Source organism: Oryzias latipes, chromosome 5 (genome assembly GCF_002234675.1).
Source record: "Oryzias latipes chromosome 5, ASM223467v1".
NCBI lineage: Eukaryota > Metazoa > Chordata > Actinopteri > Beloniformes > Adrianichthyidae > Oryzias > Oryzias latipes.
This window is the reverse complement of record NC_019863.2, coordinates 19,991,337-20,005,796: the sequence shown is the minus strand read 5'-3', so window position 1 is coordinate 20,005,796 and position 14,460 is coordinate 19,991,337. Positions and strand designations below refer to the sequence as shown.

General features: G+C 44.2%; 2 protein-coding genes across 3 annotated transcripts in view; both read right to left on the bottom strand.

The window, feature by feature from the left end:
- Positions 1–9,036, bottom strand: part of nfasc (neurofascin) — an 82,580-nt gene extending 73,544 nt beyond the window's left edge. The window contains exon 1 of the mRNA XM_020703346.2: positions 8,370–9,036. The gene's annotated coding sequence lies outside the window, so the exon portion shown is untranslated. The remainder of the gene's footprint in view (positions 1–8,369) is intronic.
- A 401-nt stretch (positions 9,037–9,437) lies between these two features.
- Positions 9,438–13,580, bottom strand: LOC101158351 (zinc finger protein 250). 2 transcript variants are annotated; one of them, XM_004068916.4, is made up of 2 exons: positions 13,268–13,580; positions 9,438–10,448 (listed from the first exon to the last, which is right to left on the bottom strand). In XM_004068916.4, exons 1-2 carry the CDS (start codon positions 13,461–13,463, stop codon positions 9,694–9,696), a joined length of 951 nt encoding a protein of 316 aa, XP_004068964.3. In that variant the 5' UTR covers positions 13,464–13,580; the 3' UTR covers positions 9,438–9,693. The 2 variants fall into 2 exon arrangements, with proteins under 2 accessions (XP_004068964.3, XP_011473525.2); XM_011475223.2 differs by having other exon boundaries at positions 13,277–13,580.
- Positions 13,581–14,460: the final 880 nt, after the last annotated feature.

Below are 14,460 nucleotides of genomic sequence, written 5' to 3'. Positions count from 1 at the left end.
GTGGAAACAATTTCTGCTGTAACCTGACAGGACACTGTGGACCTGGCTACATGCAGCATCAGATGTTGCTGAGACAGCAGATGGGAGTTTTTGAAACATGAGTGTCTCAGTGTCTGCTGCTCAGGAAGTGTTTAAAAGATATCCATGTGTATGGTGCATGCAGGTCAATTTCTTTCCTAAATTTGACACACAACAACTTTTTTTTCATGTGAAAAAGACTCAACGCCTCCTGGTGTGGTTGTCCTCATGGGTCGAGTTGCAGGGTGATAGCGACACAAACAAATCCAATCTGAAGCATTTTAAAGTTCACGCTCAGAACAATCGAGGCCTTTAGCTGCTCTTTACAAAGCTGTTACTGTGTGTTTCTTTGACCCGTTTAAAGTCAGCCTGACCTTCAGTTATGTGACCATGGACTTCAACACTATAACGCTTCACTGCATGTGTGTGTCTTTGCATGTGCTCATCATTACTCAACCGAACACAGCGTTAAGGACCTCTTAGGTTTAAGAGTCTGACCTTTGAGATGATTGGTCGCCTATTCTCAGTACCCAATTAAAGTCGTAGATGGCTGAAGCTCGCCTCACCGAACCTGATGACATGGCGAGCTTCAGGAGATAATTGCAAGAACAGACGGAAAACCTCCATAGAAAAATTACCCACTTACTTTTGCTTACTGCCACATCTGTCTTGTCCTGCCCCTCTGTAGCTCTTTACTGTGACCTTTTCCACTGTGACTCATTTTCCAAACGAAGGTGAGAAGTGTGATTCGCCTGAAGTTGGAGCAGACCTTCCATGCCAGTCTGTGAGTCCAGAGGTACTGTCCTCAGCCACAAAGGCGTGTCAGCCAAATCACTCCAAAACATTTATGAACTTGAGGTACTAAGGGAAGACCTTTTTCTTCCTGGTGCTTTGCCACAAAGAATTTTGAACAACCCCTGTGACTACAGCGTTGGTGATGGGCTGGCCCTTTATAGGTCTTCCCCAGAAGACCTGTCAGCAGGACTGAGGAGCTCCTCAAAGAATTCCTTCTACCTCTCATCAATATTCTCCCTCATGGTCGACACCTCTCCAACCATAAAGTGAACAGATTTGACAAAGACTTCCCTTAAAGACCCAAAATCATGTTTTTGCTGTTTTTAAAATATTCTTATAGCCTTTTTCTTCTGCTGGAGGGCATTAAGCTTAAAATTGCATTTCTGAGTATTTCCTTAATCTGGAATCGGGAGCAGAGAAAAAATGGTTTGAAACGATCGTGTGACATCAAATTTACGCTGGTTATACCACAAGCTGCTCCGAGCTCTCTGCAACAAGGAGGGAAAGAGGGGGTGGGGTTTCTCTGTTGTCCCGCCCACAACTCGGAGGGGAATTTCTAACAAATTACTGCCACTGTGCTGAAACTATGTCCTAGTTTTTTTTGTTTTTGTTTTATTAAAACATCATAATTAAAAGACTACTGGGATTGTGTCTTTAAGCACTCCCTGAATTTTTTACTTCGGGTGACCATCATCAGCTCCAAACAGCTGCGTTAATATCAGAGGTGGTCCTAATGGTTCCACTGATATTAGCTGGGTCAATGTTAAAAAAGAGGGAAATAGCTGAGGACAAGATGGTGCCTGACATCATCAGACAAAAGCAGAAATCAAACAATTTACCCTAACATGAAAGTGCTCAGAATTGTGTAAAAAAAATTTTTTTTTTTTAAAGCTTAAAATGGGAAAAACTGTAACTGCCAGTTAAAATCACAAAAAAATTCTACCAATATGAGGAGACTTTCAGCTCCAGTCAAGGACTTGTGGTTCTGGGTGTTGATGTCTGGAGTCAGGTCCTCTTGGTTAAAGGACTTGTTTTTTTTTTGTTTTTTTTTATGCAGAGCATTTGAACAATTCTTGAATGCACTTGTCTTCCCGGACCTGTTTGCAATGATTCTACCAGGGCCATTAACCCCAGCCAGCTTTGCCCCCAGGATTATGATAAAAAATGACACATTTGTAGGGACTTCTCAGAGATTCATATTAATGCGAAGTATTTTAAACAGAGGTGATAAAGGGCAAAGAGCCCCCACCCCAATCCCCCTCTCCACAACCCGTATGTCCTCTTTGCTGTCTTTCTTAGCCCACTTTCTACCAAAACAATCGAAACAATGAAGGATGATCCCCGAGGTGATGGAGGGGGGTGCAGCAACAGAATCAAAAGAGCGTTTCCTGCAGGGAAGATGGGATGGGGGGTGGGGGGTGTCCATCTGGAGCAAGGGAGGTGGAGGTTTTGGGGGAGGCTTAAAGAGGGGGGAGCTTAGTGTGGAGAGGCATGCTCACCTTGCAAGGGGTGGATCCTCAGCAGCAAAGATCACAGAGAACACACATTGGGAAAGCTCAGATGGAGAACGAGGCTTGGAACTTATAAACCTTATAAACTTTTCAAAATAAGACAACTTATAGTTGTTTTAGCTTGAAAAATCTGAAAAGGAAGTTTATCTGCAGGCAGGCAAAAAGGGTACCAAATTTGAAAACACGAGCACCAAAGTAAACAGAGCTGGAGCTCTGCAATTCTGATGATCACATGTTCTCGCAGGATCCCACTTTCACTCTGTGTGACCATGGAGACAAATGTGAGGTCCATGCAGGCTCAGATGGTCCTTCTTGTCCATGTCAGAGATATGGTGGAGGTTAAAAGGTCAGAGGGCAGGCAGGGTTAGAGTGTGTCAGACCTGCAGGAAGCACTCAGTGAATCAATCAGATAAGATCTCATTAAAACACAAGTGCACACACGCACACTTATTGTGTTAAACCGGTTCGGTTAAACAGAAAGCTGGATGACCTTTGACTGTTCCCCTCATTAACACTTCCTGTGGGTGGACAGTGCTCTTCTGGTCTCCTGATCTGAGCTCAGAATGTCAGAAGTCTAAAAGAATATCTTAAAAACACATACAGCAAAGCTGTTCTGGATGATTTTCGTGGACTGGGGTTATCTTGGGTAAAGCAGCCATGGATCAGGCACCAACAATCAGCAGAACCCACGCTGTTGAGTAGACAGGAGTGACTGAAACAGCTTATCTTTGAGAAACTCAAAATGCAAACGTGAAGACTCTCTGTGATCAAGAACAAACTCTGATTTAAGGCCCTGGGTGGGGAGTCAGCGGGTCTTCATGTTCTTCCACCTCCAGAACCAAACCTGGGTAGTCCTATCAGGTGACAGCAGGAGTTATTGATCTGTAAGTAACTGATCAGTGCCTGCAGGAAGTTTCAGCTCAATGATGGTGCCTTCAGTGCAAAAGCTCCTCCTCTGCCTCATCCTCAACCACTTAAGCCCTTCAAGTGTGCAAGGCCAGGGGACCCATTTAGAGTTGAAGAAACACATCTTGGATTCAAACTGTGCTCTTGAGAATCTTTTCGTTCATATTTCCATCACGTCACACAATGAGAGTCCTCTTCTAATCCTACACTGATGTTTGATTGAAAGAACATATCTATGTATTCAATCTGCCATGAGAACATTATGACTTTTAAGCCTGGGATTTGAACCCCTGAATTTAGGGAGACAAGCGGCTTCACCTCGGAAAACACTTTGCCTTCCTTCATTCAATTCAATTTTATTTGTATAGCCCAAATTCACAACAACAGTCGTCTTAATGGGCTTCGTACCGTCGTACCGTCATACGTATCATGAAGTTGTTTAAAAATAAACATGTAAACTCAGTTCCCTACGTAACCAGTAGGGGGATTGTTCCACATTAAAGGCCCGTACACACCGGGACGAATATTCGCCAGGCGTTATTCGCCAGCGTTTTTCGCCACGTTTTTTGTGTTCACACCCAGGCGATTTTCGCTGACGATGAGTGGAGTGAACATGCAATTTCATTCCCTGACATTAGATGGCGCTTAATGTAAAACAGAAATACTCCTGTACACAAGGTGGCGCTGCGCAACTTTACGCTTCTTAAAGTCGCTTTTCACTCAGAAGAAGAGAGCAAGTATTTACACGCTTGTCAGAATCAAACAAAGAAAACATGAATATTTCAAGCACCAGTAGCTCCAACTGGTACTTGGTTCGGGGATGTTTTAGAATGTCCGTCATTATTGCTTCGCGGCTGTGTAGACGCTACTTGGCGTCTATCTTCTTCGCTGGTATGTGTGCTCAGCAAGGCAGTTTTGTGTTTGAGCGCCCCCAAGTTGTGTTTTACTGTAACTTCAGAAGCTCCAGACACGTGAGCAAAAGCGCCATTCTCATTGGTCGAGTAGATTTCGACGCGACGCGTCGAAAAAAAAAAACGAACCCGAGGCGTTTTTTTTTTGACGCGTGGCGTTTTTACGCGTCGGTGTGCACACTCTCATTGGTGCCCTTTGTTTAGTCACGAGGCGTTAAACGTCGGCGAAAATCGCCGGCGAAATTCGTCCCGGTGTGAACAGGCCTTTAAGCTGGTCTCCACTCACCTCAGTGTAAAACAGGAGCTGATCCCTGACTGCAGAATAAAAAAAAACAAATATCTGTTCATGTGCCCCCCAGAAGCCCATGTTTCAGACGGCACAGTCTCCAGACATGTGCCTTTTGCATTCGTGCCCTCACCAGGGTGAGAAGACTAACCACTGCCTGACAGAACTACCCTGACATCATGGGGAGTCATCTGTTCCCCAGGCTGAACTGTAAGGTCTTTAGGGTGCCCATAGTGGAAGACATATAGAGTGGAGCCATCACTCTTCCTTTCAGCCGCACTCTCACTTTAGCTCAGAGATGGGGATAGGACAAAGGTAAAACTAATACCTGTCAATCAATGATGTAGAGGGGCCCAAAAGTGACCATTTGGCCTTTGAGGAGCTCAATCAGCCATGACTGATGAAACAACATGGATGAGAAGCATAGTCTAAACAAATGTCTGAAGTCCAGGAAATCCTGCTGCATTACAGCGAGACTCTTTCACCTCCGTCCCTGACCCCCACAGTGGGACTGATCCCATGAGAGACCCTCAAAATCTGAAGGGGATGGAAGAGAAGAGTCAGAATCAGAGGTTCCAGCTCTGCACTGCTTTTTTAGCTCGGCCTGCAGCAGCAACTTCTTCAGCCCCCGCCGCCCCCCCCCCCCCCCCCCCCCCCACACACACACACACACACACAGCTGGTCTGTGACTAAAATACCATCTAAGAGCATTGGGGGCGGCTGCCTGCAGGCTCCTTTGCTGCTTTGTCTGAGCTATTTATCATTAACAGCCAGGATTATAAAATACAGCACCTGAATGCAACATCCTGCTGTTTATGTGCAGCGCCAAGACCAAAGGGGGGATTCCATGTTCATTCTTCAGGCGAGGGGTCACAACCACAGGCTCTTCTCTGAACTCACAAGCAGAGACTGAGCTCCTGTGAGACTCCTTCATCCTCACCACCACCTCCACCTCATGGCAGCCAGCCAGGCTGCTGCAAGGAAACAGCCACCCACCACTGTTAACGTTCACACGTTTGGTTTGGGGCATACCTGAACAGAGGAAACATCCAATTCAGAAAAAACAAATGTGACGTGTACCTGAAGTCAGAACACAACCAGAGATGTCCTAATGGGCATGGTCCCACAGGCGTTAGCCTCTGAATCTTTATTTTTATGAGCTAAAGCTCTGTATATACATACGTAGACCAGCAGGTTGCCCCTGCCAGACAGCACTAGAACCAGACTCTTTAAAATCACTGTACAGAACCACAGACTCCTCCAGCCTGAGTCCAACCCACTTACACCCCTGATAAGTTTTTTTTTTTCAATCATTTATTGTAAGAATGAATAAATACAAGTACAGAATGGATATGTATGTGTTATTTGAAAAACTAACTGATTCAATATATAGTCTGACCTCCACCAAAAATAATGAAAACTTGGGATTTTGTTTGAAAATGTATATCTATAAATGTAACTTAGCAAGAAATAGGAAAAGGTTTATTAAAAATTTAAACAATATATTTTCATGTTGGTGGAAGCCAAACAATACTTGTTTCCAAACCAAAGAAAAGGAGAGGAATTTGTTACAAAAGAAATCACTGAAAATTTGCCAAAAAAATGAGGAAAAGGGCAAAGCCAAAGTAGATGAGTAACTGTTTCGGGTGGAAGTTAAGGGTGCCCATTGTGTCAAGAATGAGTTTAAATCTTCTTAACCCCTGTGCTATCCTAGATGGCCCCCACCCTTACGTTGACATGTTCTTCCAACCATGACAAAGGTGGATAAAGGTTGAAAGATTTCATGTAATCCATGGACACCAGTGAAGACACAAATCATTGAAGAAAAACGGTTCAGAGCACTGTCTAGTGGGGTCTAGATGACCCAACTCCCAATGTTACAGTGCCTAAGATAAATAAGCTTTTGCAGAGTAAAATCTATGCAAAATGTGAAAAGAACTGTATCCAATCACAAATAAGATAGAAACTAGGTAAAAGCCAGATCCTTTTCCGAGATAAATCATCTACGTATTGTTTTTATGAATGAACGACACGCGGCCAAGTTACAATATTTTACTAAATACTGGAGGTGCTCCAATATATTTTTTCATTGATTTTTTTCAATGATGGATAGCAAAAGAGTAAGACAGAAAGTGAAATAATCAAGTCTTTGACTAAATAACATACATATTCCAGGAGATATTACATCAACAACCCCTGATAGGACAAGCTGTCAAACAGGAAGCAGTGTGACGCCTAAGGTCACACTCATTTATGACACAACGCTGACATCTGCTGGTCAAACATCTGCATTGCAGTCTTGTCCATTCAGACAGAGCTGCTTATTTCCACCCTGTGAAGATAAAGATCCAAGCCATATCGTGTACGAGTCACCAGAGATCTGTGAGGAAATAGTGGAGCCTTCATCTTCAGCAATGGCAGATTCACACAATTATGATGGGAAAAGAGAGGTAACTTTAAGTTTGATGAAAGTTTAGGTCATGTTTGCACCAGATGTGACTCCTCTGAACTTATTTTAGAGCAAAAGCTCTTTGTAGAAATGTTGGTGCTGACTAAAGAATATTAACAGATTCAGAAAGTTCTGTGGAGGAGCTCTTTGTCTCTCAAGTTGAATTTTAGTCCAGATGCTCCGTATTTGCTCTAAAACCACAAAAGGTTTAAGGACAAAGATCTGACAGAGAGGCCCGCTGACTGAAAGATGAAGCTGCAGCTGCAATGAGACAGTTGGTGCATATCATGTTATAGGACGTGCATGAGCCCACCACACATCTGTGCGGCTCTTCTGCAGGCTCAGACACTGAAGTTCAAATCTTCCTCTGCCTTCAGGTGAGGAGAACTGAGTTCCATTTTTTTTTAGAAACACACATCAGCCACCTTGCCCCTACATCTGGACCACACCGGGCCAAGTCTCCCTCCCAGTGTAGGTCCAAGAGTTAAGTTGACAGGAGACATCCTCGTGCACTTTAGTGCGTGAACAGTGATTAAGCAGAGTTGGACCCAAGGGCAATAGAGGTTGTTATAAATGCTGTTTTTTATTCCAACAACAGAAGACAGGTAGATTCAGGCTGTGATGAAGTGTCCCCGTGTGCGTCCTGCTGCATCAAACTGACACCAAATCAAACTCTTCACATGCAAACAAGGTGTTAGCAGCGCCTCCTGCTGCCTGCACTCAGAATTACAGCCATATGAGTGAAGAGGGTACACTGTGGGCTGATAACTGGATTTAGGTTTACCGTCCTTAACAGAAGCTGGACATTTACCAGAATATTCTTTTTTTATGAAATGTATGTAAAACAGTAAGAATTTTGTATTCCATCAAGAATATAGAGTCACACGGTCATCAAAGACTAAACCTAATAATCTACCTCATGACACAGCTCACCTGTTACCTGCTGACGTCATCACTGAACTACCCTGAGGCGTTCATGTTCTTCGGAGATTTGAGAATCCCTCTGTTTGTCTGCAGAATTTTTCATATTTAACTGCTTCTCTTCCCAAAAGAAAACAGAACTGTGGCTACGTTTGGGAATTAAGAAAGACAGTCGCAACAACACACGCCGCCTTCAGGCCTGAATCCTGCGTCCGGGATGCAGCCCCCGGCCTTCCCGAACACCAAACGTCCTCTGCAGTGACACGCATCCATGCCTGCGCCTCTGCAGAGGAATAAGAAGGAAGAGGGGGGGGGGGGGTGTTCATCTGCCCAACACACACCCCATCCGGTACCTGCGTTAGAGATTTGCGCAAAGCAGCAAAAGCCTCTCAGACCGCAGCATCAGCCGGAGGATGCGCAGAGAGGCGGGGGCCGCGTGCGCCCGAGATCACTGCGGGGAGAGTCAGGACCGGACAGTCCTTTTCCCCGTAATGTGATGCTCTGAGAACCGGAGCGCCACCCTGGTACCACAGAAGGCATCACAGGAGTCACGAGTGGGGAGTCGGCTTACCTGCCGCGGCACTGTCAGCTCCTCTGCTGCGTCCGGGAGCGCTTAGCCGCTGTTCGGTGCCTTCCGGCCGGGGACGTTCCGTGGCTCTGTCCGCTGCAGGACTCTTCTCCTCAACTGTTCTTCCAGACTGCGCAGCGCGCGCACTCACGGTGCGTCGCTGCGCGCACACGCACATTGAAAGGGGTGGGGGAACTTTTGGACAGTGAAAACGCTGTAAAATTACGTAATTGCCATCGTCATTGGGAAGTTTGTCACTTAACCTACTCTTTTAAACCTAGAGGGAAAAAAACTCCTTAGACCTCTGATCCAAAATGAACGCGCGTGCGGGATTTGTCCTGTGCAGATCATTGAGACAAACAAACTTTAAATTCACACAGACAGACACAAAGAAAAAACCATTTCAGCGCTGATGTTAGGAACACAACAGTATTTCGGAGATGTTTTAATATTATCTTCATCTGTGTGTCTGAGCATAAGCCTCAACCTGAACCTGTTCTCCTCTCAGACCTCGCCCTCCATCAATCTAGACATTTCTACTGAAAATGACTCAATTTAGGTTCATAAGTGAATCAACTTTCTGCTTCACTGATGTCAAATTATTGGCTTCAAATGCTCTCTTCAGTCCTTTTCAGCAACAACTGTGACAGGAAAAAAATGTAACAAATTGATGCTTCAAGTGCAAATTGAGTGAAATATTATTATTAGACATCATTGTTCAGCCATTAAAAAGGCTCAGAAAAATGTTACGTTTTTTTTTTTTTATTCTCACCTTTTAGATCAGTTTTATAAAATCAAACTGACAGTTTTGGATCATCACAATTTCAGACCAGAAACAGTTTCAGAAATACTGATTTCATAACAACTGTGCAATGATCAAAAAAAAAAAAATCAGGGGATTGTTAATGGAGTCTGTTATCAGTTTTGACTATTTCAGTCATTTAGAGATTCCTAACATTTAACCATGATGTCAGGATATTTTGACGTTATATTAATCCTCAAGTGCTGATTTCAGGACGTCTGGTTAGAGGATTCTTGACAAAGGCTTTTAGAACAAATTGAACAACTGACGAGCATCTGGATCCTTTTATTTTTGATGACTGGGCGGGGCTTAGTGTGCAGGTGAGGAGAAAAACGTATTTACATCGGAAAAGCGTATGAGTGCACAGATGTAGGTCTGAAAGACGGCATGTGCACACACATTTCTGGAATTGATGCCTCACGCTTATGGCCACAGTGCACAACAACTGGACCCTGCTAGAGCTGCAGGTCTGCTGAGTTCCAATGTTCATACGACCACAGAAGGGCGCTCTCATGGGCTCAGAGCTCACTGCGGCGGGCGGCCCCGGCCCGCTCTGTCCCGAGTGTGCAGTCTGAAGTGGGTGTTGAGGTGGGCGGACTGGTTGAAGCACTTGCCGCAGACGTGGCAGCGGAAGGGCTTCTCGCCGGTGTGGATGCGGTGGTGCCTCTTCAGCATGCTGACTGTGGTAAAGCTCTTCCTGCACACGCCACAGCCGTACGGCTTCTCCTTGGTGTGCCAGCGCGTGTGGACCTCCAGCTGGCAGGCAAAGCTGAAGCTCTTGCCGCACTCACTGCAGCTGTGCCACCTCTGGATGCTCTGGCCCGGCTGAGAGGGGCGAGGCAATTTTAGGGGCCTCCCGTTCTTGATGGGCATTGTGAGCACACTGGGTTTCAGCCCCTTCAGCAGGGGGCCAGTTTTTGGGGGTCTGCGACTCTTTGTGGAGGTGAGGCCAGTGCCGATCTGAGCTGCTCTGCTGCAGTCCAGAGGAACCTTCGCTGGAGATGAGGAGCTGCTGGATGCATGGAGCTTCACACGGTTCTCCTCAGAGTCCTCCTTCTTCAGCTCCATAGAGGTCAGTGGAGGAGGAGAGACCCTCTGTGCAGAAGCAGGATGCAAACTCTGCTCCTCTGAGTGAGTCTTTTCAAGTTCTTGTTCTAAGTCTGTTTGCATGTGTCTGGGCTTGGGTTCTTCTTTAACGTGCAGCAGCACCAGATCCTCCCTGCTCCTCCATTCAGAATCTCGCGCCTGAATGTCTTCTTGCAGTGGGACAGGAGGAGGTCCTAAAAGGTCAAAGAGAAGCCATTAAGGTGAGGTCCAGCCGGAAGTGACGCGTGCTCAACTCTGAGCAACAGCTTTCATGACAATGAAAAACACAAATACTATTTTAAACGATTCCCGTAACAACAGACTGATCCAAGGTTCTGGAAAAAGTTGTTGCCGCTCAACTCCACCGTCATCTCTCAACGCACAGTTTATATGAAAAATGTCAGTCTGGTTTCCGGTCAGCTCACAGTACAGAGACAGCCCTGGTCCGAGTCATGAATGACCTACTCATAGCTGCAGACCAGGGCTCCCCATCTCTACTCTTCCTTCTGGATCTATCAGCTGCATTTGATACGGTGGATCACGGCATTCTCCTTAGCCGTCTTCATTCTACTGTTGGACTCTCTGGGATTATATTCAACTGGTTTAAATCATGTCTCACAAACAGGACAGAATATGTGGCTCTACTGACTGCTAAATCTCACACAGTCACCTGCGGAGTGCCTCAAGGCTCTGTTCTTGGACCTTCACTTTTTACCATCTACATATCTCTATCTGTAAACACAACATTTCATTCCACTGTTACGCCGATGACACACAGTTATATGTAAAAATGGACCCCAGTCCCTCCCTAACTTCTTCTGCCCTCCAGGCACGTCTCGAGGAGATAGAGGCGTGGATGGCTGAAAACTCTCTCCAATTCAACAGCAACAAGACTGAAGTCATATTAATCGGTACACCTCACCAGATCAAAACATCCTCCATCAATCTTCCGGAATCCCTCAGAGCCCCACAAAGCCTTGACACTTTCAAAAAAGGCTTAAAGACTTTCCTTTTTAATAATGCCTTTTAGTACTATTGTTGTTGTTTTTGTCTTACTTTGCTCATATTTTTAAACCATTGTTATTCCTGCTTTCATTGAAGCACTTTCAGATTTTCAAACAAAATGTAAAGCGCATTCTAAATAAAATTTATTATTATTATTATTCTCCCACCTGAAAGCAGCTGCCATGAATTGAGGTGCAGATCAGAGCAGAATTTTCATGTCTTGGACATTTTTTCTTAGTTTTAAAGACCTACTGCGAGGAAAATTGTGTTTTTGGTGTTTTTAACATGTTCTTGCAGCCTTTTTCTCATTATGAAGGGCATGTATAAAGGAAATTAATCTTAAAATTGCCTGAGTATTTCTTTATTCAAATCAAGGTGAATCAGGAGCATACACAAAAATTCTTTTGGAAAAAGATTGTACTTGTTAGGTAAAAAAAATACATTTTAAGCATGCTTATAAACAACTAGATCTATTAACATCTTAGTTTTCCTCATCTGAGCTGTCATCTGGCTCAAAACTGTACGGCTGGATAACTCCGATATTGCTTGCCATTTTTGTTACACCAGTAAAAGTAGGTTGGCGGTGTGAGGGGGGCTGTAAGCTAGCTGGAGAGAGTGTAAACAAACAGATGGGCTTACCCTGCGCCCACTTCTCACATGCAAATTTCTAATAAACTCCTGCTGCTCTGCGTAAATTGTGTCAGAAAACGACCAAGGCTTTTTGATTTTTGAAAAAAACGGCATCATCATAATTAAAAGACCACTGGTAACGCTTTGTAGAGCCCAAACACAGGGATTGTGTTTAAATGCTTTAGTTTTTCACACAGAATATGTAAGCATAACATGAAAAAAAGATGACAACATCTTTTATCAACAAGTCAAAGTCTGCATCCCGAGTTCGTGTGGCTCCCTTCATGACGCAGACTTTGCTGCCCAAGATCCAGAGAAGGAAGACAAACATTTTCTTCAGGACAGTCCAGGTGCTAAAAATGGATTTACAATCAAGCTGATCAGTGCAACCCAGTCAACTGAACCTGCACACACTATTGTCACTTTCTGTTACTGTGCCTTTCTTCGTATCAAGGAATTATTAGGGTATTGTTTTTCATTATAAGGGTCTATGCAATGTCCCCTTGGACAATCAAAATTGGAACATTGCTTCCAGTGCTGTGCACCTTTGTATCTTACCTGCACAAAAAAAAAAAAGTTTAACTACCTTTACTAAAAAAAAACACTTAAATCTCCCAGAAATGATCAAAATCCTGTCTATTATGCATTTTCCATTCATTTTCTGAACCTGCTACATCACAACTACAAGATTTTTTCCAATGGCAGTTTTTCATGTCCTGATTGACAAAGGTTTAAATAAAAAATACTCAGAAATGCAATTTTAAGCTGTTTAAGATGTCCTCCATCCTTAGAAAAATGCCAAAAGAACTTGTTAAAAACACGATCTTTATTGGAGCCGGTCTTTAAATACAGATGTTTTTTGTATATAAAGCTAAACATTAGAAAGGGGAAAATGTGACCTTCAATGGTGGGACTTGAACACCCATTTAAACCTAGTTTAAAAAGCAACATGCATCATGCAATGAGACATAATCATTCCTGCTCCATAACTTGCAGTTTTATGCCCATCTGTTTTATTATTGTTGTTGTTATTTTGTGTGTGTGTGTGTGGGGGGGGGGTCTGTTTGTTCTTTTCCTCTATTTTGTGTCATAATCCAAACTTCCACGTTTTAGTCTGTCTCTCACGTGAGTATAATATATGCACCAGTATGACGGTACGCCGCTGAAGCCCCGCCCCTCACATAGGTCAGACCCTTGAGGAGGATTCAGGTAAGAGGGTCAGGGAAGTTTGTCCCTGAAATCAGCAGGACTGTCGTCGGGAACCAGCCGATGCCGGAATAAACTTGGACACAACAGCAGGACGGACCTCCAGCAGCAGCGCCTCTGAGTAACGTGCACGGTGATGGATTGAGGGGGTGACGTGCACGCATGCGGTTACCTGGCTCACCTGGCTGCAGCAGCAGCCGCTGCACAGCCGCGTGCAGGAGCCCTTTGAGCCGCTCGTTTTCCTCCTGGGAGCGCAGGATCTCGCTTTGGTACTCCTCCACGGCCTCCTTCACGGCGCCCAGGATCTCCTCCGCGGCCGCCGTCAGCCGCTCGTTCAGAAAGGCGCCGAGCAGCTCCAGCTTGCTCATGTCGACTCCAGCGGTGTCAGTCTGGAGGAGGCGCGTCCCTGTGTTTACATCCACCGAACCGAACCGGAGCTGTAAGGAGACGGCGCTCCAAGAGGCTTGAAGAGGCGCCCCCTGCTGGCACGGAGGACCTAGAGCTGCAACCCTCCTCATAGGAAAATGAAGATGTTGATTCTTATGACGGTGATAAAACAAATAAACTCAAAAGGAATGCTGAATGAAATGCCTTATAGTAAAAATGTTTGAAAGTCGACACTTAAAATATTTTAACAGTTGATTTTTGATTGAAAGAACATGAAAAAGGAAAATAAAAATATAATCAAATGAGCATAAAAAGACTAAGTTATAGATTTATTTTTTATTTTTAGAAATTATATAAGTTTGTGTGGAAGGACCAAAAAGAACTGCTGCATTGTGGTTTGGCCATAGATTGTGAATAATGTAACATGGAATACCACTTCATTGAGTGGGAAGGAGTCAGAGCTTGTGTGGGAGGCTGATTCCTAAATTGCAATATGGACTCAAAATTTCAGATAAAATTTGAACATATATTTGTCTCTCTTGGGCCCGAGTCTTTCTCGGTGCCCAGCCCAGATAAAATACAGGGATGTGTCAAGACAAGCATAAATCTGGCGTAAAAGTCTGATTGGATGAAAAGCTGATTTGCTTTGGTGTCCCCTGAGGGGATATGCCATGGGGCTTGTTTGCCTTTCATGGGAAAAAAAGTGACAACTCATCAACCCATTTCTATTGTTGGTAAATGTTTATTTCTTAACCAAAAACCACTCTTTTTTTTCTGTAGGACTTAAAGAAATAGAATCTTACGTATGCACTATTTTTAACAGTGTAAACGAGAAAGCCATAGATGCATATAAGCAGTCTGTATTCTAATTTTTATTTATATAGTTATTAATTATTGGCATTCTCACTGTAATTGTTCTGTGTTCTGCTTTTGCATTAAAATTGTTGACTTGTTGAATTGCAGCAGGTTTGGACAACC